We start from the raw sequence: 25,484 nt of genomic DNA on the forward strand, positions 1-25,484 counted from the left end.
GTCAGGTCTCGTCTCTCGAGCGCGCGATGATTCCCGTGGGAAGGGCAACAACTGATACATTTTTACCAACAGCCAATAGGGAGGTTGCATCGTTCAGGCTCTTCTTTGCTCAGACACTCAGTAATTCACTTATTATCACATGGAGACGTGATAGTAGTCCACCTTCCCGCTCTCTCCATTCAGTCAGCGAACGTCACACAGGAAGTGAACCCCAGCGGGTCATAGAAACTTGCGCAGGAGAAGAATGACTTTTTAATTTGTAGGCTACGGAAACTTTGAGGAACGAAATAAAAACCGGTATTAACCAGTTACCATTATTTTTAATAAGCGTTTCTGTTCCGGAACATAAAAAATAATAAAGTTTCTGGTTTCGTTTCTGTTCCATGTGAAATAGAAAAAGTTCCCGGTTTTCGTTCCTTGAACCGGTTCAAAGCCCTGCTTAAGAGGTTTGGGAATCACCGGCGCAGGTCAGCTGAATGAATTAAGCCAAATCCATCAGTCATAGTGGATACAAGATTTCATTTATAGCCTTCTGACAAACAACCTGGCCTTGGAAAGTACACAAATACACGAGGGCTGAGTTGCTCAGATTTCTCAGTACTATGGGATTGATGAATGCAGTGGCGGCTGGTAGTCTTTCAAACAGGGAAGGCTGGTCGGTTACGATATTTCCAGATTTTAAAAGAAAAAACATCAATTTTGCCCATACTCTTGCCTCTGATCTGGCTGATTGTTGGCAGGGTCACAAACTGTGAAATAACAGGTTCTTTTGGCCCATTAGCCTACTGTCCAATATACATGATGATGGTGTGTGGGGGGGTATATTTTAACATTTTATATTTTAAAATTGTGGCATGTTTAAAAATTGACCTCGGCTGCGTTTTTGTTTAAAAATGTTTTCCAAATTGTAGCGGTGTTTAATTCATATCCAGAAAAACATATATTCCAACATAATATACTCAGCATAAACATTTTAAATAGATTCTATATTTTTGGTCCATCCATGACATATTACTAAAGTAGCCTATTTACTGTTGTTGATGTGGGTCACTTGCTGTTAGCCAATTCACTTTCTCGTACCAGGAGAGCTGAAAGGAACGAGTATTATTCCCTACCTTTTTCACCAAGTCAATTTGAGGCGTTGGTCTACCCTGCTCTTTAATTTTTTCCTCAAAAGGAAGACTGGCAAATGGCTTCGCCAAAATTAAATCAGCAATGCTTGGCATCCGTGCGCAGCTTTCTTGCTAGCTGACTAGCCCCCTCAAGTTCAAGTTCAGTCACTCAAATAAACGACATTTCTAGAACTAAGATAGCAAACTTAACACTATATTTACACTTTATTTACAATGAAAATATATACAAACTAAAAAAGCTGGTAGAAACCGTATGTAATGAATGAAATCGAAATGTAAGCCGATCTCTTACAATACACCACAGCACTTGCGAATCCGCATGGGACTGAACTGATGTTGCCAGATACTGCTGACGTTATCCAGCCCAAAATATGTTCAAAACCCGCCAAAAGGCACTTAAAACCGCCCAATCTGGCAACACTGTGCTGCCTGTCTATAGTTGAAACGAGCTGTCAATCAAAGAAAATATCCGGCCGCTTTCACCAATCACCAGTCTCCTCGCGGAAACTGCCATGTCCCTCCCATGTGAGGCTCGGAGTCCGTGGGCGGGCATTTTCGCAGTATTTGTCCAATAACCGTCTTGCATTTTGAGATTGAAAAGCGCAGAGCTCCCAAATGCCATTGAAGTCCATTGAGGCTGGGAGTCCGTGAGACTCCGTGGGCGGCCATTTTCGCAGTATTTGTCCAATAATCGTCTTGCATTTTGAGATTGACAAGCACACAGCTCCCAATCCACTGAGGCTGGGCTGCATCGCGCTGTCACGAGGGGGAAAAACTCACGCACACATTAGGCGAACTGGGGAAAGTTATAACGGAATGATTTCGCACTGTAGTTGGGTTGAGCACATATATTTCTATGATTCTGGATCTGAAATAGCAATGTTATAAGGTCGGCTATAACATAAGCCTAGCGCAATTCATCCTACACGATATTCGTCATTTTTAGAGGAGGCTGAGCCTCCCTCGTTGTCTTAGAGCAATCGCCCGTGGTTGAATGGGTGTCAGACAAATGAACACAAAAGTGCATTTTAGTAAAATTGTGCCATTCAGTCGTGTATTTTACAAAAAAAAACCCAATAATATCGAAAGATGCCGATTGTGTGCCCACAAGGACCGTGCACGTTGACTGCACGTGTGAAACTGACCCTGCAGTCCTATGCTGGTAATAGTGCATGCATCACATTACATTAATGGCATTGAGCAGACGCCTTTATCCAAAGCGACGTATAAAATACCCAAAACAGCCTGGGGAGCAGTTGGGGGTTAGGCGCCTTGGCTCAAGGGTATTTCAGCCATTCCTGCTGGTCAAGAGAATTGAACCAGCAACCTTTTGGTCCCAGAGCTGCTTCTCTAACGATTAGGCCGTGGCTTCCTCCGAAGCTCGTGCGCCGACATGTCTGCAATATTGTCTATGCTTTGGATACACCCACGCACACGTCCATGTCTGAACTGCACGAAGCCACATCCGCTAAAGTATACTCGGACCTTAAAACTAGACGACCTTTTGATTTCATTAAGAAAAAAAGCCCCACACAGGTCATTCTGTGGCTGGGAAGTTATTTAATTTGAGGAGATTCCCAAACAAATAATGTGCATGAAATCACTCGCTTCGCGCAGTCAAGCAGACAGAGGAAGTCCGTGTGCGCATGCGCAGGTTTACCTTTTTCTTCTTCTTTTGGGTTTTACTGTACAGCAGCTGGCATCCACAGTGTTGCATTACTGCCATCTACAGGTTTCCCTTTGAGCATGCACTGACAGTTCCATCATTCTGTCGCTAAACGAACAGCTGATCACACCGAGGTGCTCGCTGAGCGCCGATATTTGTTAGTTTGGTCCTGCGTTTCCTTTCCTTCGTATATAACATAACGTCTTTTCTTCTCGCTTTCTTTCCGTTACTGTAGTCGGTCTTTTCAGTTTCATTCACACACTCCATTGTTCTCTCCTGTTTCAAATTCGTCTCCTATAATGCCTTGCACGAACGGGGAAAGCCCACCACGTGATGCATGCGTGATGTATCTTGAATTGGGTCATGGTGAAGCAGGAAAAAATGGCAGCGAATTTAGAGCCACATGACCCTAAATTCATTAATTGTTCTATTTAAAAAAAAATAATAATAAAATTGGAAGTCTGTGATTCGAATTCAGTAGCTTTCGGTCCACGAAACAAAAATAATTAGGTGTCAGGGAAATTCTTTTCACGACCTACACTTAAACTCTGAAAGGTGGTCGAGCTTTAAAGTGTATTTAAACCTGGAATTTCCAACCTCCGACTAAGAAAAACCCAAACATGGAATTCCTACTTCAAATTAGGGATGTTAACCGATGACCGTTTGACCGATGGTTGACCGAATCAACGCCAACCGGTTCATTTTTTTTTGGTTGTCGGTTAAAAAAAAAATCAATCGTTTTGAAGCTGCCGATTTTGGAGCGGAGAACCTGGAATTCTGTGTTGTAAACGCTTGGGGCATGCCATGCGGTGTAAGGACGACAGCTGACAAATCAGAAACACCCATTCAGTCATGTCCTGCCCTCCCGCCCCAGTTGAAGACAGCTGCCACTCGGCGAAAGAAAAGTCTCAGTGTTGGATTACATTTTACTACGATGTTAACCAGGTACGTAACATCAAGGAAATTCTTGACCATCAAAGAAACAAGAACACGGCGCATGAATGAAGTCAATGGTTGATTAGTCTGGTGAATGTCAACATAATAATAATAATAATAATAATAATAATAATAATACACAAGATCTGAACTAAAACCTGGTTACTCACTGATGTTACTTAGCATCAGACAGTTGCTATATTAGCTTAGCGGCTAATCAGCTCAGCTCCAGCTATCCCATTCCCAATGGCTGTGCACAATTAGCAGCCATGTAACCGTAATATCAGTAGCTGGACAACAATTGCAGCATGAGGTCTCTGTGGCTCACTTCGAAGAAAAGTGCCTAGTCCGTAGCAGTATGCAATATCAACACACAGCCTACTGCAGTTATTAACACTGACTGTATTTGTGAAAAATAAAAGTATCAGGCAAGACTTTTTAGCTTACAAATTACTATTCTGTTTTTTTTTTTAAATTATTATTAGAAGGCACATCGAGTTTAGTCCTGCCTTGGCCAGTGCATTCTGAAAGTACGTTTCGGTCTGTAGCCAACAATGCATGTTACTGCAGATCATCTCTCTCCACACAAACTAAGACTACGTTCAGACTGCACCCTGAAACGACCCATATCCGATTTTTTTGCCCATATGCGACCTGTATCCGATTTGTTATTGACAATCTGAACGACACCGATCCGATTTTTTCACATGCGACCCAGGCCGCTTGGATATGTGGTCCTAAATCCGATGCATATCCGTTATTTTCACATGCGACTGCAGTCTGACCGGACAGGTCGCATTCATGCGACCTACACGTCATCAACAAGAGACAAACGTCACTATTCTGCGTTGGCTAATCCCGCCTCTTTGGTGGAAAACAACATTTGTACAGTTTTCAGAATTTAAATAGACTTTTATAGAATTGATCAAGCCAATGGTGGATTTGGTAGGGACCTGGATGTTGATCTGTTAGCCTGATTAAATAAAACAGTTTCTATAACTGATTTATAACTTAAACCATCCTGTACCACATTGCCAGGTCTCGCCTCATCTCCATAGCAAACTGCACTGGTGTTTCTGCACCTTGAGCCAGCGCTGAGAGAAGTTGCAGAATTCAGCTGGCTATAAACAATCTAAATAAATATTTATAAAAATGTAGAAAAAAAGTTTATTAATATGACGAAATAAATATGTGCAAATTATTAAGCCTGAATTAAGAGTTTGGTAATACAGCGGCCGTATCCCAAATGACTGCCTACTGAAGCTCGAGTGCACTATATAGAGTTTAAAAATCCATTACTTCCTAGTAACATGTAGTGCACTTATATAGAAATTAGAGACATTTAGGAGTCAACCCTCGTTACCAGGCTACACGTTTTCATTTCAGTTCAGAAACAAAAACACACACGAGACCTCACACTTTAACACTAACCAGATAATTAAACAAAGAAACAAAAAAAAAATAATTAAACTTCAAGAGTGCGCTTTTTTTTGGTTTACGTATTACGTAGATGTGCTTATTACGTGTCAATTTGCGCATGCGGGACACTTTTGGGTCGTGTTCCGTTCATATTGGAGATCGCATACAAGTCTCATATAATTGGTAATGTAAACGGCCTAACAAAAAAATCGGATTTCACAACAAATCGGATATGGGTCGTTTCAGGTTGCAGTCTGAACGTAGTGTAAAGGCACAGATGCCGACTTTTGGAGGGAAGGGGAGAGAATGAAATGACAGTGGTGTCTGGAGGGGGAGTGACAAACGCAGCTTTTATGTCTGTGAGCCAAGTCCGTGACGGCTTCAGAGCAACTTCAATACCATGCAGTAATGGCGTTATAACGATTGTAGCTAATTAATTAGATTACCCGGCGTTATAACAGCCTTTATTTTAACGCCGTTATTCCCATCACTGAATGTTATGTACTTCTTCTAGCACTTGACTTTATTTTCAATGCCATCATGGCCACCTGAAACCGTCTCTAAGCTGGAGCCATTTGTCCTCCGCTCCAATACAAACCCCTCGACATCAGTGCCGCGTTTGACTAAATGTTTCGCGCTGTAGAAAAGGTAATGTGAGTGGAGGGCAGCGACTGGGACTGAATGTGCGGATGCTCGCGGTTAGATTTAGAATAGATTCTAATAATTCCAATTCTAGAATTTTAAACTCATAGGTTAACCGACTTTAACCGGCTAATGAGGCTCGGTGGTCGGTCAAGATTTTTTTTTAGTTTTCGCCATCCCTACTTCAAATCAAGATGGCTGCTCACAGCACAAACACATGGCCTAATGGTTAGAGAATCAGCTTTGGGACCAAAAGGTTGCGGATTCAATTCCCTGGACCGGCAGGAATGGCTGAAGTGCTTGTGAGCAAGGCACCTAACCCCCGACTGCTCCCCAGGCTGCTCTGGGTATGTTGTATGTCGCTTTGGATAAGAATGTCTGCTAAATGCGATTAACGTCATGTAAAATAACGTAGATTAGTGAAACCGTATACATACAAGCATTTGTTTTCGATCACCACAGAGGTATTCACTTCTTAAATCTAACACAGTGACGATCGAGTTTGCCGTTTTGAGGAGGAAAACATCCAGGGAGTCATCGGAGTTAGCTGGCTAGATTGTTCACAAAAGACAAATCTGGAGGCGGCCATGATTTATTCCTCTCACTTAGTTGCTGAACTGCACGTCGGACGTAATTTCTAAGTTACAGCTTTTGCCATTATTATGCAAATTGACCAGCTAAACGAATATGTTCAAGCGTGTGTGTGTGTGCTTGTTTTTGAGCACACACTAAAGAGCACGGCACTAGAGCTGGGAATGTCAGAGCTGCAGAATGTTAAACTCTTCAACAACGCCAAGGGTCAAGATGGCAGTGCGACTATTTCCAGCTGAGCCTCGGCTTGCGTCTCTCCGTCTGGGCTTCATGCTTGGTGGTGATTCAAGCCGAACTCTGGGAGAAAGAGTCAGTCTCTGGCCGTTGCCATCTTCTCCGGCCTATTTCTGGCACCGCGTTCCCGTTACAGCCCGGCCGTGAAAGAACAAAGTGGAAACACGGTCACGTGTCCGAGGCGTATTTTTAGATGTACCAGAATCACCAATACAACAACTGTGTGGCTCAGGGGCTCTCCTCTGACACCAAGGTTACTGTTACAGCTCTTCTATTTGTTACTCGGTAAAGAACAAAGCGCGGTGGGGCTGAGGAAATATTCTCTGTTGCACACCAGCACACTTCCCGACAACTTCCTCTTCTCAGAACACAAAAGCAGATTTAAAGAGTGTCGGCCTGTTGCTACGAAACGATAAAGTGACTTTCGGGAAATGGAACAAATGGATTATTCTACTGTAGATGGTAGAAATGGGGTGGTGTTGTGTTACCATTACTGCCTGGCAGTCTGTTAGTCACGGTAAAGCAACCTCGACGTGGAGAGATCCACCGATCTCTCTGCCGCCTCCTTCACAGAGATCAGTTAGAAGATTGGATTATGTAATATTCCTTATAACAAATGAACGTGGGAAAGTGTCCAAATGCAAGAATGCACACTCAACGAATACTGTACATCAACGATGAGAAAATCTTCATTATTTTACTTCAACGTTGAAATTACTAATTGTTGAACACAATTATTCCGTCACTTCACAAAAATTTGCTTTATCACGTTGTCATTTTAATCACCGGTGGACGACGACACACAGCTTGTACACTGGATATTATAAGAAATCTGAAAGCCCTTCAGATTTCTCGCTTTCTTCGAATCTCCTTAAGGTCAGATTAATCATTTTAAACAAACTCCTCATACACTGATAACTTATCATGGTATCAGAGTTCCTGAAGTACATATGATTTAATACACCAAGTCAAGAAACACAAGATAAACGTGAGCAAAGTGTGCCAACATATGTAAAATAGCCGTAATGAGAATTAGCAGCAGCGCTACTTGAATTCTTATACATGCTACATTCTTTGTAAAATTACATCGTCGGCTGGTTGCGCTTTTATTCATAGACGGGTAGGTTCAACAACCAGATAAAGGAAATAAATCCTCCTGACTTCTGCATGTGTGTTTAAATCTAATACGCTACACTGTGAAGTGATGCATGTCAGTACTGTAACTAGAGCACGTCTTTCCGAGTCGCTGCATGCCACTAAAAGTCGCAACTCAATTTTTCTGATCTCCGACTACGAAGAAAAAAAAAAAAAGAAATTCTCAGGAAGGTCTCCTCAACTTCATCAAATCAACATGGCTGCTCACAGCATCAACGGTGAACAAAGCAACACTTCTTCCCTTTTCATGAGTTATACTTAACAGTTAGTCCACGAAATCAAGTCATACATGAGGCCATTATTAAAAAATGTTCTGTTTCCGGTCCACCGGCCGGGTGAGTGCCGTTTGTGCGGTTGAAATTTTTTTTTTTTTAACGCCGGTTTTTTGACATTTTTTTCGGGTTCGTAAATCTAAAATCGAACTTGACATTTCTGCATTCCCAGGGCTTTCCACTAAGGCTCATACTAGCCAGCCATGACAAATAAGTAGCCAGCCGGGGGGGAGTAAACACAAAATAAACTCCTGTGCACGCAGTTCCCAGGATTAAATGTATTTTCCACAGACCATTTATTTATTCACTTAAGTACAAAGTAAATCTTCTTTCTTCTCTTGCGTATTGCATCATGAGGCGTTCCTGGCTTGTAAATCTCTTATTTTCGGTGCACAACACATTCACGCAGCTGAGCATGCTATGAATTAACAACGACAACGGTCTGCAGTGGCGGCTACACAATTAAACACTCAGCGAACATTTCTCCATTTGTGTATGAAAATACACTCCAACCACTCAGTTTGGTTTCATTTACAACCAACGGTGTCTTTTGATTCTAGCACGTAATTGAACGAGAGAAGACTGGTTTACCGGAGACAAAATAAGCGTCATCTCTGCTTCTGTTCCCTCCGACGGCCCCGACACACTACTGCCTCCGCCAAGTGAGCGTGCGCGCGCACACCGCATGTCGGGGCCGCGGATGAGCTACTCTCCCTTGATCAACGAAGTCAGCGGGGAATTTGTGGTTATTATCGGTACAAACAGCGCGAATCACAACTTAAATGAGTGCGGTTCAGTTTGACATTATTGTCAGTCCGTTAGATAAAGGTTTAATTTTATTAAAATCGAAAATTAATATTTAGAGCCTGTGGGCTACAAAAATAAGTCATTAAAGTCATTAAATTAAACACTTAATTGTGTAGTCGGCTGTGCAGCCGGCGCTTGTGGAAAGCCCTGCATTCCGCGCAGAATATAGAACTGAATCAGCTCTGCGCATGCGCCGTGCGGCACAAAAAAACACGGCAGCCACCATGAAGGAAGGAGATCCGGAGTTTTCAAACATTTGCTTAAGTGTGAAATCGCAAAATGGTATTCTAGCGAACAACAAAATAGTAAAGATTCAGAAAAACAAATCATTCAGTGATCATTTTAATAGTGTAATTTCATCCGAACTAGGCCTAACGGTCGATTTAGAACTACAAAAAGTCCGTGTGTCGGACATTTTAAGTACCTTTGTAAAAGTTTTGCAAATGTTGTAGTCAGCATTTAAAATCCTAGCTTAAAGTTTTTGTACAAGTTTCAGTTGATTAAACTATCATATTTTTATTAAATGTGTCTGCTTTTGTAATAAAAAAGTACTGAAAGAAAAAGCAAACAGCATTGCGATTTCTTATCCATCCATATATATATATATATATATATATATATATATATATATATATATAAAGAAATCCCTCCCTCCCTCCCTCCCTCCCGAACATTTTTTTGCTCACCCGGTGGACATGTTCTCCCCGTGTCCGCGTGGGTTTCCTCCGGGTGCTCCGGTTTCCCCCACAGTCCAAAGACATGCAGGTTAGGTTAACTGGTGACTCTAAATTGACCGTAGGTGTGAATGTGAGTGTGAATGGTTGTCTGTGTCTATGTGTCAGCCCTGTGATGACCTGGCGACTTGTCCAGGGTGTACCCCGCCTTTCGCCCGTAGTCAGCTGGGATAGGCTCCAGCTTGCCTGCGACCCTGTAGAAGGATAAAGCGGCTAGAGATAATGAGATGAGACCTGGTGGACAGGAAATGGATTTTTTTTTTCAAGATGGCCTAAACAAATCGGCGAAACAGTCGCAATTTGTGAAAAATGCAATAATTATTCTTGGAGAGAAAAAAAAACCAACCTTCCCATGAAATATTTTTATTCCATATTTTGTTGGCTTTTTTTTCCCCCACTGCAAAAATTGAAAACTGAATTATTTAATACTCGTGAAATTATCTTGCTACATGGACAGATATTTTTACTTGATCAGACAGCTTAGAATTAGTTGGTTGCAATCTAGAACTAGGTTTAATAATCTCAGAATTAGTGTCTTGTATTCTTCTAATAGGAAATGCTTGATTGTTTCAACTATTTCCACTTGCCAAGATATCATTTTTTGCAGTGTTGTATTTTTAGGGGTTTTGTTTTCGAGTAGAGTTTTTATTTTGTCCTCGGTTGGTTCAGCAACACGTGCCGCCATTTTGTTTTTCTCTACTCGCAGTATATGAGCTGGTAGTCGAGTAGCCAATCAGAACGCGCGACTGCTCAAATCCAGTGAATGTGGACAGAATAAAAGCATTGACTTGAGATCAATGAACACATTCGCTTGTTAAATCTAGAAGACCAACATACACCGTTCGCCGTTTTGAAGAGGTTCGTAGACATGACTTGACGGAATAAGGCCATCTTTAAAAAAAATCCGTTTCCTGTCCACCGGGTGAGCAAAAAAATTTTCAGCTGGGAGGGAGGGATTTATTTATTTTTTTTTAATATATATGGATGGATAAGAAATCGCAATGCTGTTTGCTTTTTCTTTCAGTACTTTATTACAAAAGCAAACACATTTAATAAAATATGACAGTTTAATCAACTGAAACTTGTACAAAAACTAAGTTAGCATTTTAAATGCTGACTGCAACATTTGCAAAACTTTTACAAAAGGTACTTAAAATGTCCGACACACGGACTTTTTGTAGTTCTAAATCGACCGTTAGGCCTAGTTCGGATGAAATTACACTATTAAAATGATCACTGAATGATTTGTTTTTCTGAATCTTTACTATTTTGTTGTTCGCTAGAATACCATTTTGCGATTTCACACTTAAGCAAATGTTTGAAAACTCCGGATCTCCTTCCTTCATGGTGGCTGCCGTTTTTTTGTGCCGCACGGCGCATGCGCAGAGCTGATTCAGTTCTATATTCTGTGCGGAATGCAGGGCTTTCCACAAGCGCCGGCTGCACAGCCAACTACACAATTAAGTGTTTAATTTAATGACTTTAATGACTTATTTTTGTAGCCCACAGGCTCTAAATATTAATTTTCGATTTTAATAAAATTAAACGTTTATCTAACGGACTGACAATAATGTCAAACTGAACCGCACTCATTCAAGTTGTGATTCGCGCTGTTTGTACCGATAATAACCACAAATTCCCCGCCGACTTCATTGATGAAGGGAGAGTAACTCATCCGCGGCCCCGACATGCGGTGTGCGTGCGCGCGCACTCGGCGGAGGCAGTAGTGTGTCGGAGGGAACAGAAGCAGAGATGACGCTTATTTTGTCTCTGGCAAACCAGTCTTCTCTCGGTCAATTACGTGCTGGCATCAAAAGACACCGTTGGTTGTAAATGAAACCAAACTGAGTGGTTGGAGTGCATTTTCATACACAAATGGAGAAATGTTCGCTGAGTGTTTAATTGTGTAGCCGCCACTGCAGACCGTTGTCGTTGTTAATTCATAGCATGCTCAGCTGCGTGAATGTGTCGTGCACCAAAAATAAGAGATTTACAAGCCAGGAACGCCTCATGATGCAATACGCAAGTAAAGAAAAGATTTACTGCCATTTTACTTTGTATTTGAGTAAAGTGAATAAATAAATGGTCTGTGGAAAATACATTTAATCCTGGGAACTGCGTGCACAGGAGTTTATTTTGTGTTTACTCCCCCCCCGGCTACTTATTTGTCATGGCTGGCTAGTATGAGCCTTAGTGGAAAGCCCTGGGAATGCGGAAATGTCAAGTTCGATTTTAGATTTACGAACCTGAAAAAAATGTCGAAAAACCGGCGTTTAAAAAAAAATAAATTTCAACTGCACAAACGGCACTCACCTGGCCGGTGGACCGGAAACAGAACATTTTTTAATAATGGCCTAATTTTATTAGCACTCTTTCGAGAAAAAGAAAAATTATCCAATTACAGAGGATTTCTACAGAAAAGCAGCGCAAGCCACTTGGAAGTAGTTGAGACCAATCGCACCAAGAGGCTTGGCTCTAACGATAATAGTTATAAATTGCAAAAGAACACATTTTACACTAGATATCCAAAAGTTTGTGGACACCTGACCCTCATACTTACGCGTTGCTACAAACTTGGAAGCACACAAACGTCCAGAATGTCTCTACATGCTGTCACATTACAATTTCCCTTCACAGAAACTAAGAGGCCTGAACCTGTTCCAGCACGACAATGCACCTGTGCACAAAGCGACATTCATGGCGTGCCAAAGTTGGAGTGGAAGGACTCGAGTCTCCCGTGCAGAGCCGTAACCTTAACCCTTCTGAACGCCTCCGGGACGAATCGGAGTGCCAAGCGCATTCCAGGCCTCCTTGTCGAACATCACTTCCTGACCACATGAACGCTCTTGTGGCTGAAAGAACACAAATCCCAACAGCCACGCTCTAAAATCTAGTAGAAAGCCTTCCCAAAAGAGTGGGAGCTTATAAGAACAGGAAAAGGGGACTAAATCTGGAATGGGATGGGATGTTCAACAAGCACATACGAATGTGATATTCAGCTCGCCGCCAAATTTCCGAGTTCCGAGGCAAGTCGAATGCAGAAAAAGATCAGTGCAAACACGGTCATGCAATGATGTATTTGATTTACTTAAAGGTTGGAATGACGTTTTCGACTTCCGTATGTTTGAGACGCTTCCGAGTTCGTCTTTTGTTAGCTGAAGTAATTCAGACAAAATGTTCATCAACGTCTTTCTGACTTCTTGTTAAGAGCCCAGCACACACTGTGCTGTGCTAGAAACAATAATAACTCCTCTTCGTCTGTATTAATGCACTCGGCGAATAACCCAGCTTGCTCTATGTTACGGTAGGTAGCGATTTTTAGCCGAAGCAACCGAAACGCGAGACTGGAGATTTTACTTACCTGATGGGCTACGAAAAAATTAATGAGTGGTCCAAGTCTGTAATTGTATAATTTTTCTTGCAGGATTCAGTAAGTTCAATTTTAGACCTTTTTTAGACTTTTTAAGACCATTATGAAAAATTTTTTAGACCAACACGAAGCATTACAACCTGCCCTACCCCCGCCCTTCCCAAAAAAAAGACAATCGAGTTCAATTCTCAAAACAAAGTCATTTGTATTGGTAAACTGACTGAGCGGATGTAAGAATTTTAGACTTGGATAAATTAAATTTTAGACCTGGGATGAAAATGTGTGTGTTTTTTAGACCTAAAATTTAACTTTCTGAATTTGAGACTTTTTTAGACCCCGCGGGAACCCTGATATATACACTTGAAACCTTGCCATAAAGCACATGCTGGTGCAAGATGAAAATGTAGAAAAGCTAAGATCGTCTAGCAAAACAGCCCACTTCAGTGGGACTAGAACCATTTCAGTGGGACATGCCTGAGCAAAAACAGCTCAGATCCCAGGAGACGGACATCATGCAACACCTACTACAGGCCTACGAATAAACAAAAGAGCGACGCCGATCACACACATACAGCCTCTTTTTAACGTCCTTGCCAGATATGTCTGGAAGAATAGCACTGTGGTTTATCTCTGAATGCACGCAATTCAACAACTCAAAGCCTTTATTTACAAAAGCAACAGTAAACAACACGATAGACGATCCGGTTCAAGGCCTGAATAGCTCAGAGCAACTTCGTCTTGCGACTCGGTGATCGCTATTTCTACCATCAGGAACGATGTTGGAAATGATCGTGGACGCATTACTTAAACCACACACACGAGCAACTCTAGTTCCAGATGTTTAACTGTTCAGCAAGTTGTGCGTTGTATTATTTTTACTTTCACACGAATTAGTAACTTAACAACTGCACCAACAGTCTACTCGAATCAAAACCTCAGTGTGAACTCGGCGGCCCTTGTGTCAAGTGCGCGGAGTTGCATTAGTCACACTTCCGCTTTCAGTTTTCAGTGCCCTCTTGGCTGTGCATGCAGCCACAAGCTTGAGGGTTTTTTTTTTTTTTAACTTAATCTGCTTTCTTCCTTTTTTCTCAAGCAGGTTGCTGTTTATTTTAATTACAGGATACTGCATGCGCTGAGTCAATCCGGACGCGTTTAGAAAGCCATGGAACGTTGATTAGTCAGAGATTATTCTTCCAATGAATCATACAAATCTTCAAGGGAATGCCAGGGACGAACGTTCTCGAAGTACGAAATATAAAACAAGTGTGTTTACAAAGCAGAGCAGAAGTCACAGAGCTGACCGCTTGTCTGTAGCAAGAGAATTTAAAAAGAGAAGGAGGGGAAAAAAAAAAAAAACTCAAATGAGCCTTCGGGGACACACACACACACACACGAAACTTAAGACAGGTGGAGACAGAAAAGCAGACTTACCTGCCCGCAGCCGGGAGCGTTGCACACAAAAGGTTTGTCGTCCCCCATTTTTGCAAACGGCTTGCAGTACAGCTGTGGAAGAGGAGAAGAGGAGAACATTGTTGAAGATGTTCAAGTCTGGGAAAAGACAAAAAAAAAAAGTCTGAAAAAGCCTGTGCTAGGCCTCCAGGTGCTTCTACTAAAGCGGTGCTGCTTCTCTGGTCGTATCCGTCGTCAGTGCAGGAAGCCGGGTTAAAAATATCACCAGCCGAGAAGAAAACACATACTCGTATGCACGCGCGCGCACGCTCACACACGCACACGATACAAAGAAGTTTCCCTAGTGATACTTCCTTCACACTGGAGCCATCGGACTGACCAATGAGGAATAATTTACACACGAGTCAGTCACCGAGATTTGCACAACGCATGCCAATACCTCTTTCCCCTTTACAGTTGGACTGCCCGTTTCTCCACCCCTACTGCTTTAACCCCACCTCTGCTCCTCATTGTGTTCCTCCCTCACTCCACGAACACAAACATCCCACAAGGCAACAGCGATGTGTTTATCACTGCAAGTTTCTGTTGCAGGTTTCGTCCTTCAGTTCATTCCACCCCTAAACATTTTAACCAACAGCTTCCCAGTAGGAATTGGGCTCTGATCGATACTGCAACTAAACTCCTCAGCACCACTGATGACGAGCGAACTTGCCATGCAAAGTGGTATCACGCGGGTCGGACGGCATACCGACGCTAATCCTAGAGAGACGTTTCTGAAATGAGCTGCGGCGATCCAGAAGAATGACTTGCATGTGCATTGCCTGCCTGCCTGCTTTCCCCAAACCCCTCCTCTCCTTTTCATCCAGCGAGCAACAGGACCACAATTTCCACCCACACTAAACAAGTTTCCAGGCACTATGACACAGCCTTTATGCTGAAATAAACTCAGAGCTTTAATGCATTCGCGGAGATCATAAATCAGGTGCGCGTCGCTCTCCGGAGAGGATGGAAATTCTCCAAATCTTTGGAAAGACCAACTGTATAACGTATAGCGTTACACATTGTCTAAACCAACATTCCGGCTCATCTCCTGTGAGCAAAACCGCTATGACGGTCAGGGTTCCACAGTTAGTCACGGCGTACATCTCTGCGTTTGTTTTTTTTCACCCGATCACATTCCATACTCCAGCGGATCTCAACCATTTTGTGTCTGGCTGCGATTCCTCAAAAACATAGGCTTGATTTGACAACTGCTTCCATCTGGATTCGTCCCAAATCATACTACTGTCTCATCCGCTACGCTTGCCAACATGTTACACTGCTACTCAGTGTTCATCTCCTCCTTCCAGATTCAGTTCAGCACTGGCACATACGACATACTCGCGCGGTTCATCACGATTCAGTTCATGTAAATATTTTCCCCCATGGGAAAGTCTTCAGGAAGGAAACTTGACAAGCTGCATTTTTGTCTTTTTAACTTCAACCAGAACTAGGCTTCTACATCAGTTCGCTCGTACTATACTAACCATGTCAAACTGGTTTTTCGATTCAGGTCACTGTTTGTAATTGGTTCCGAGCATGTCCATAATGATCATACACAGGTCATCGTGGCACTGCAGAACAAAACAAGGAGCTATTTTTGGAAGAACAGTGCTGCACACTGCCCTCGCAAGTTAGATTTTTTTTTTCTTCCTGACAGATAGTCTCTCCTTCAGCTCATAAGTGTGATAAATACTGAATGTCAGAAATTTTAGGTGATTTGATTTTTTTTTTTGTTATCCATCCATAGAAAAAAATTAAAGAGAGCACTTTTAATTGGTAGTTCTTCTGGAACGGAATTACATTCATAGAAAAACGTGGTAACTTTTTTAGTTGCAGTACTCAAGATTACTGTATTAAATAACATTTTTCACGCAGTATAGGGTAACTTCTTCTCATCATCTCTAGCCGCTTTATCCTGTTCTACAGGGTCGCAGGTAAGCTGGAGCCTATCCCAGCTGACTACGGGCGAAAGGCGGGGTACACCCTGGACAAGTCGCCAGGTCATCACAGGGCTGACACATAGACACAGACAACCATTCACACTCACATTCACACCTACGGTCAATTTAGAGTCACCAGTTAACCTAACCTGCATGTCTTTGGACTGTGGGGGAAACCGGAGCACCCGGAGGAAACCCACGCAGACACGGGGAGAACATGCAGACTCTGCACAGAAAGGCCCTCGCCGGCCACGGGGCTCGAACCCGGACCTTCTTGCTGTGAGGCGACAGCGCTAACCACTACACCACCGTGCCACCAGGGTAACTTTGGACCATAAAAAAAAAAAAGAAAAGCCCCGAGCGCTCTGTTGCCCCTTTTCCACCAAAGCAGTTCCAGGGCTGGTTCGGGGCCAGTGCTTAGTTTGGAACTGGGTTTTCTGTTTCCACTGACAAAGAACTGGCTCTGGGGCCAGAAAAACCGGTTCCAGGCTAGCACCAGCTCTTTGCTGGGCCAGAGGAAAGAACCGCTGATGTCAGCAGGGCGATAAAGTTGTTAAGACCAACAACAATAGCAAGACCGCCAAAGCCGACATAACACCAGCTAACGTTAGCTCCTAAAGGCTAACATAACCATCTCACATTCAGTGCAAGCAAGAGCCAAAACGTTATTAGGTTATTACCTGTCTCCTAGAACGTAATCGCCGTCCACTCTAAACCTGTCGATCAACACAAACATATTGGGTCTGCCGTTTTCTGATCCCAATGAAGCACCGTAAAGACAGAAGCAGCAGCTGTACAAACGCGAAGTCATCCATTATTGTTGTTGCTTCTTCTTCTCCGTGGTGTTGTTGCTTCGATGTTCGCACCAAGGTTTATGCAAACGCAGCGACGTAACTGACGTATACAGTGACGTAATGACGTGGCTCCCCTTAGCACCCCAAGCTATGGAAAAGCAAACTGGTTCTCAGCTGGCTCGCAAGTTGAACGAGTTGTGAACCAGCCCTGGAACTGATTTGGTGGAAAAGGGGTAAGACAGCACTGGCAACGATGCCATAACTCTGGTAAAATGCAACTGAATTGAACGAAAATTACAATATGGATATTACCAACATATAACAAAGAATCCTGCCAAGTTTCGTGAAATTCCTCCAAAAATTGAGAGAGGAGTTCATTTCATAAGGCGAGTACCCTTCCCTGGACGGACGGATGGACACCGCCATGACATAATCCCCATTCGGGCCTTTCGGCCAGTGGGGGGGATAAAAATTGTGAAGGAAGTTGATTTCAGAAAGCAAGCACACCTTAATGAAATTGCCAAAGTTTGTTAATAATCAAGGGCATAACTCTGGTAAAATTTGCCCAAATTAAACGAAATTTCAGTATGTGTATTACTGTCCTATAACAAAGCGTTCTGCCAAGTTTGGTGAAATTCCTCCACAAATTGTGAGAGGAGTCGATTTCAGAAGAACGTCCACCCTCATGAAATTGTCAAAGTACAAGTTATTTAATCAAGGGTCAAAACTCTGGGAAAAATTTTCACAAACTAAATTAAAAATCGCAATATGCGTATTACCGTCATATAACAAGGCCTTTTGCCAAGCTTCGAGAAACTCAGCCAAAAATCCTAAGAGGAGTTGAGGAAGGCGAGCACACCTTCACGAAATTGTCCAAGTAAAAGGTTGTTAATCAAGGGCTGTAACTCTGGTAAAATGCGACCGAATTTAACAAAATTACAATACGTGTACTACCGACATAACGCCTTTTACCAAGTTTGGTGAAATTCCTCCAAAAACTGTGAGAGGAGTTGATTTCAGAAGGCAAACACACCTTCATGAAATTGTCCAAGTATAATTTTGTTAATCAAGGGCTGTAACTCTGGTAAAATGCGACCGAATTTAACGAAATTGCAATATGCGTATTAACCACATATAACAAAAGAATCCTGCCAAGTTTCATGAAACTCCACCAAAAATTGATTTCAGCCTTTCCTGGGATGGACAGACATCGCTATGACATAATCCCCCTTTTGGCCAGCAAGGGATAAAAAGCATAGAAAAACTGGCTGTGTTAAACTCTGAACGCAAAATCTTTTATAAGGAAAGAAAAGAGTGGTCGGCAAGGATGCGAGCACTGACGATGACAGTTTTGTACCGGAGACGCTGGTGGTTGATGGCGAGGTAGTGTAAGTGATCGAGGCTTTTAACTATCTAGGAGCGATGATCAACCCAGACAGCAATGAGACAACCGAGATACGGCGGCGACTTGCGATTGAGAAGACGGCAGTTATCAGCCTGGCCCCTGTATGGACGGATAGGAACATCCGTCAATGCACAAAGCTACGCCTCCTCCGGTCACTGGTGTTTCCGATTGCCACCTATGGGGCCGAGTCTTGGGCGCTGAAAAAGTCTGATCAGAAGAGAATCGAAGCGTTCGAGAACTGGTCTTACCGCAGAATGTTAAGGATTAGCTGGACTGAGAAGAAATCGAACATCTACGGTACGTGAGGCAACAGATTGGAGGCAGCTGGAATCTGATGAAGTATTGTGACAAGCTGAAGTTGCGGAATTTTGGCCATGTTATGAGAGCGGACGGAACAGTGGCCGATTTCATCACTGGCATGGTCTTCGGAATGCGACGAAGAGGCCGGCAAAAGACGCGTGTGATGGACGGAGTAGTGGCCTTGACCGGGATGGGGCTTTCGACTGCTGCCCGCGCGGCGAAAGACAGAGAGGGCTGGAGAGATATTGTGCGACGGGCCACGGACGCTCAGTCCCCCTGAGTCATCCCGCACCACGACGACGACGAAAGAGTCAGTAATGGAATTATGTCAGAAAAAAATAAACTTTCGATTCTTAAAATTCAAACCAAGATTTCTCCGAAGCGACGTTGCTATAACTGGGGTTGTGATGATTTTTAAAATACGGTTTTCATGACATTTTGCCTTGGATTCCATACTTTAACAATATCACTGAGCTGACAAGGCAAATCTTAATCATTTTGACCTCTCTGCTGAAGAATTAATGATCGAGAGAGAGAGGCGGAAGACAAGAGACTTCTCAATTCATAAAAAATATTTCCGCTCATTTTCCCAACAAACTTGTCATGAAAATTCTATTTCTCAGACTAGTTTATCATCCTGAGAAAACCTCAAACCCGAACACTCCTCCTCTCCACAACTAAAGGATGATATTCAGGATGATCTCCACCACTCAGCCCTAAGCTCCTGGCTGAACCGCAAAGATGAAAAGATCAGGAAAGCTAATCAACAACCAGTTTCCAAACAATCCCACCCCACCCCTCCCCACCCCCTCAACAACTGTCGCTCATAATTCCACGACGTCACTGACGGCTTTGGCTCTGAAATCCGGGTTGAAATTAGCAACCGGTGCAAAAGATGCCAGGTTTTTAATGTGTCACAAAGTGAAATCGCCATGTTTTGTTTGCCAGTGAGAGACCCCTCCTTCTCGACGGAAGTCGACACCAGCCAAACCTCACAAGCTCACGGAGCAGGACAACAGCATGGTGTCAGACTTTCTCAACCAATATGGACAGTCAAGTGTGAGAAACCGATTCACCAAAGAGCCAGAATCTCTCTGCTCGTTATACCCGAGGTGAGGTGCCTCGACGAACAGCTGGGGAGGAGGGAGCCTTTCGACAAGAGATCTGTGACACCCGGGGTGTCCGACTCCAATCTGAAGATCCAGCGATATCAAAATCAAAAGATTCACAGCTAAAATGGCTTATTTGACACAACAGTTACATTTTTAACACGACGTGATTGATGACTAGTTGATGGCTGTAAATACGACAAATCTGACGTGTTGATGTTTGGTTTCATAGCAGCACTTCATATCAACACGACCTGCACCATGGACTCTTCTCTCACACACACACACCTCGTCTTTAAATATTCTCTTTTCATCATCAAGTTGTTCTTTTTTGTTAACAAGCCACATCAGTTCTCTAATCTGACCAGAAAGAGTAGATAAAATAGGAAAATAAATAAAAAATAAGAATCGATCCAAGTCTGTTAAAGCCTAACATCTCTTGCCTTGTAGCTCATCTCTGGACCAATCTGCCTTGAGATAAATCATTTTCACAAACGCATGCGACTGGACGAAGAACAGCACAGGATCTGTAACCGGATTACGTTTAAAAAAATTTTTTAAAAAAAGCTGAATTTTTTTTTTTCTTCAGCCGAGTTTCCAGTGCTTGGTCCAGTCCACGGAAATATTTTGCAGGGTCTGTATCGAGACAGCAGTCCTCCAGTTCGCAGACTGAACTTAGTTCACCAGGACCGTACCATTCCATCCTTCCAATAAAAAATGGTTTTATTTTTGGTATATTTTCATCATAGTAACAACCATAGCAACTTAAAATGAACTGCAGTGAGCATTACAATCACTCGGTTGGAAACATAACCAAGACCTTTAAGATTTTTAAAAGCCATGCCTCAAAATAAAAAATAACTATGTTTAAAAGCATGTGCAGTGGTACATTAATGAAGGTGAGAAAAATGACACACACTGGTAACAATCAAATCCTCGCAGGCAGATAGAAAAAATAATTTTACCACAGAAACCCAAGTGTGGACAGGACGGCTCCAAGCTAACAGCATTACGAAACGTACTGGTTAAACCAATACTTAACTGCAATCTGCAGAAAATGTAGAGAAGCTTCTTTATATAATTAATACAAAATGATTATGGGCGTAGTCTGCTCTACAGTCCTGTCCGTGTCTATGTTACACTGCACATCATAAACAACTACGGTGAAAGAGAGAAGAAAAAAAATATATCCTCAATATGTACTTAAAAAAAGAAGAAAATTACAACTGCCGACTTTCTGAAAGAAAATATTAAATGACGATGCCCCAGAGAGAACCGATCATGTTTCTAACAAAAAAATATATATATGCACAAAAGCAAACATGGAAAACAGGACGATAATTAGCCGATCCTCAATTTTCTTCACAGATCAAAGCGACCACAGCTCCGCCTTCTCTTTTCTATTGGCTCACAAAGCCCGAGGTTCACAAGACGTAGCTGTAACAAAGCAAAAAGCAAACCGCGAGCAGAAATAACGGTGGTTTTTACGGCTTGTGTGCTTTTGCCTTTTTCTGCCAGGCCAATTTTTATTGTCGTTTGCTCTGACTGCTACTTCTGCTGGGGGGAAAAAAAAAAAACTCAGAGGAAAATCATAGATATTGGCACGTCTGCCATGGCGTTATATCCTAAAAATGACAAAATTGTCAAACAGGACTTTATAATCCCACCATCATGAGAATTAATGATGTAGATCGAGATGAAGGCGGGGCTTCCAGAGTTCTATCATTTCAGATTCATAGATAGATAGATAGATGGATGGACTCAAACTTTTCACGTTTTCTAATGATTTAGGTCGTTACATGTTATTTATGAATCTAACCAGATTCTTCCAGCCCACGTCTCATCTGACCGGTTGTTTTTTTTAGTGGCTTGACATTTGTGTTGAGTAGTGCGGTACAGGTTTAAAAAGTTCAAACCAAAAAGAGGAACAGATTTGGCTGACTATTCCCATTATTACTAAGAACTTCACGAGGCGTTTCCTTTATACCCGTTAAAAATGTCACGTCACTGACTCGCGCGTAGCTCGCTTCAGAGAAACCGTCTGCAACACCCTATACTGTAAAGGAAATGTTTTCTGCACAGCAATTAAAACGTTCCTAGCAGCTGTCTTAAGCTTAAATACGTTCAGCAAACAAACCCATCTCCATTTGCTGTCTCATAACACTAAGAGGAAGGAAAGAAAAACAGGCTCACGTGGCATTTAGAGAGTCAAAAACCAAATCATCATATTAATAAGATAAAAGATGATAATTCGTTGAGGTCAAGAACGCATTCGAGGAATCCTGAAGAAAGTAATTAGACTGCTTTAAAAGGAATTAGACTGTAATTGCAGGTCCCTTGACTTCTGTCGTAAGATTACATAATCCAGACGACATCAAGTCCGTTATTACCCAACGCTGGTAAGCATGTCTTCACTTCTAGTGCAAAGTGCACATAGCATTCACACCCTTTACTGCTTACTTCTCATCTGTATAAAACACAACCTTTACATTTTCACACTTGGGGGGGGGGGGGGGGGGGGGGGGGGGGAACAACTACACACACACACACACCACTATCTCAAGCTCAGAAGTTTCCAGCGCCGCCGCTAGAGCCGTAAGGCCATCAAGATCTGTGCGTCCGTGTCCTGAATAAAATAGTGGTGATAATGGGGATATACTGAAGAACAGAGTAACAACAGTGAACATGGTGTACATCACTGTAAACCAACCATAGCCATGTGTTTAAACGGCCATGACAAACTGATATCAATATGGCCATAGTTCATGGGTGGGACTTTGTTTTGAAAAAGTGCCGGGGACGATTTTGAAGCGTACGTACTTGTTTCGTCTTGGACAAAAGGAAAATATTTCACTGAACAGCATCATGCTCTTGGACGTGGCTACAAAGTGGGTGTTACGTGTACCTTTTTAAGTGCTACAGTCTGCGTTTTTGGACAAAAGTTCACCTTCAGAAGTTTTCAGAATATAGCTGAGTGACATCATGCACTTTTATGAAACCTTTCCACCAATCAGGTCACATGTTGGGAAGCTACAGCGAAGATTAAAAAAAAAAGGCTTCTCATATCTTCATTCATTGTCCAAAACCACATATCTGTCTGCAGTTTGCGTACCGGGCAGGTGTTGGTGTGGAAGACGCTATCGTTCACCTCCTACACCAAGCCCACTTGCATCTGGATAAGAGAAATGGCACAGTGAGGATCCTCTTTTTGGACTTCTCGAGTGCCTTCAATACCATCCAGCCCCTTATGCTTCAGGACAAACTGAACAGGATGTGAGTGGACCCTTGCCTGGTCACCTGGATCTCCAGTTACCTTACCGACAGGCCGCAGTACGTCAGGCCGAAGGACATCACGTCTGACACTGTGATTAGCAGCACCGGAGTGCCCCAGGGCACGGTGCTGGCCCCTCTTCTCTTCACCCTGTACACCGCGGACTTCTGCTCCAACTCGGAGCTGTGTCACATTCAGAAGTTCGCCGATGACACAGCCATCGTGGGGTGTATCGGGGACGACAGAGAGGAGGAGTATAGGAGCCTGGTGAGGGACTCTGCCGTTTGGTGCAGTAGGAATCATCTGCAGCTCAACACCTCGAAGACCAAGGAACTGGTCTTATCTGTGAAGATACTCAGTCATCCAGGTACATAGTAATCTGTGGTTGGTAGAAGAGAGCAACTGGACTTGCTTGAAAAGTCTTGAAGACGTTTCACCTCTCGTCCGAAAGGCATCCTCAGTTCTGTCTGTCTAATAGGGAGTATCAAGTATTTATCCTCTCATCGATCATCATGGAATCCGAATCAGAATGAACTGGTCGTTAACTTTGGGAGGTCCAAGCCAAGGTCACGACCAGTTCTGATCGAGGGAGTCGAGGTGGAGGCTGTGGATTCCTACAAGTACCTCGGGCTGTGGGTGGACAGCAAGCTGGACTGGACTTGCAACACCAATCACCTGTACAGGAAGGGACAGAGCAGGCTGTACTTCCTGAGGAGGCTGCGGTCCTTTAACATCTGCAGGAAACTCCTGTGGATGTTCCATCAGTCTGTGGTCGCCAGTGTCCTGTTTTACACCGTGGTGTGCTGGGGGGGGGCAGCACATCCAAGGAGGACACATCCAGGCTGGACAAACTGATCAGGCGGGCCGGCGCTGTGGTTGGCATGAAGCTGGACTCTCTGGTGACGGTGGCAGAGAAGAGGTCTATGGACAAACTACTGAACATCATGGACGATGCCAGTCACCCTCTGCACACCGTCATCAGCAACCAGAGGAGCCTGTTCAGTGACAGAATGCTCCTTCCCAAGTGCAGGACGAACAGACTTAAAAACTCCTTTGTCCCTCACGCCATCAGACTGTCCAACTTCTCTCTGGGGGGGAGGAGGGGTAACAGGAGGACAGAGGACGGGAAGGAGCAGTAGCCTAGCCTAACAATAAGCAATACTGGACAATGTGCAATACCTCTCCTGCTAGATTTTTTTTTTTATAATTTGTATAGGTTAATACTTAATTTATCTACAAGTTTTCTCTATTTTCTGTGAGGGAACCCTCCCAAAGGGATCAATAAAGTTTTATCTATCTATCTATCTATCTATCTATCTATCTATGTCATGGGAGAAGCTGGAGCCAATCCCAGCTGATTTTAGGCAAGAGGCAGGGTTCACCCTGGGGGGCAGATCGCCAAGCCGCACGTCTTTGGACTGTGGGAGGAAACCCACGAGGAGAACATGCAAACGCCATACAGAAAAGCCCCAGGCGGATGTGAGGTTCAAACCCAGAACTTTCTTGCTGTGAGGCGACAGTGCAAACCGCTGCATCACTATGTCATGCCACATTAACGATTAATTTATTAAACATTGACTACTCAATCATAAATCCGACCTAAATCACTAGCCCAGACTGGTAAGAGGAATGTTACAGTTAGGGCTGATTTATTTTCCTGCAAGAGCATCAAAGCACTATATGTGAACGCTTGCGTACGGTGAAGTCTTTATTCCTGCAAGCAACTTGATTGTGCTCACTAGGAGGCAGCGTCATATCAAGTCAACCAGAAGAGAGGAGACGATCCCAGCTGCAGCCCGAACGACGAGGCGGGGCCCTCGTCCCATCCCCGACGTGTAGCCCCGCCCCAACCATACCCTTAACCATAACCCTCTCGTTCTCCGGGCTGCAGTCAGGTGTATTTAGAAGAGAAACGACGACAACATCCAACAGAATACATTTCCAAAAAAGCCTTTGAAGGCTGCAAGCTCGCCTATACAAGACAAAAAACACTGAATACCATGAAAACATTTTTTTTTTTTGCTTAATTTCTTATTGTTTACACAAAAACATATTTGGAACAATATTACTCAAACTTGAATCTGAGTAAACCTGCAAAAGAAATACACAGTCTCATCAAAACGTATCCCAGTACACAACCGAACACATTTCTCTGCCAACGAACCAACCAACGTTCACTTCAAGACTAGACAATGGACAATACTTCGTGCCACGCTCAACCTTAATCCCCATCTCTATTCTGCAACAAAAAACA

The 25,484-nt window shown here is 43.1% G+C and overlaps 1 protein-coding gene across 3 annotated transcripts in view; it reads right to left on the minus strand.

Moving 5' to 3' along the window:
- The window catches only part of atf7a (activating transcription factor 7a), an 81,615-nt gene that overhangs the window by 37,387 nt on the left and 18,744 nt on the right, over nt 1-25,484 (minus strand). For 2 of the 3 annotated variants that reach the window (XM_060938443.1, XM_060938441.1), the window contains exon 2: nt 14,391-14,462. In XM_060938443.1, coding sequence (XP_060794426.1) covers nt 14,391-14,438 — 48 coding nt within the window. In that variant the 5' untranslated portion in view covers nt 14,439-14,462. Of the gene's footprint in view, nt 1-14,390; nt 14,508-25,484 lie in introns of all 3 variants that reach the window. The other variant, XM_060938442.1, reaches the window with a different exon arrangement.

This window comes from Neoarius graeffei, chromosome 13, assembly GCF_027579695.1.
Source record: "Neoarius graeffei isolate fNeoGra1 chromosome 13, fNeoGra1.pri, whole genome shotgun sequence".
Taxonomy (NCBI): domain Eukaryota; kingdom Metazoa; phylum Chordata; class Actinopteri; order Siluriformes; family Ariidae; genus Neoarius; species Neoarius graeffei.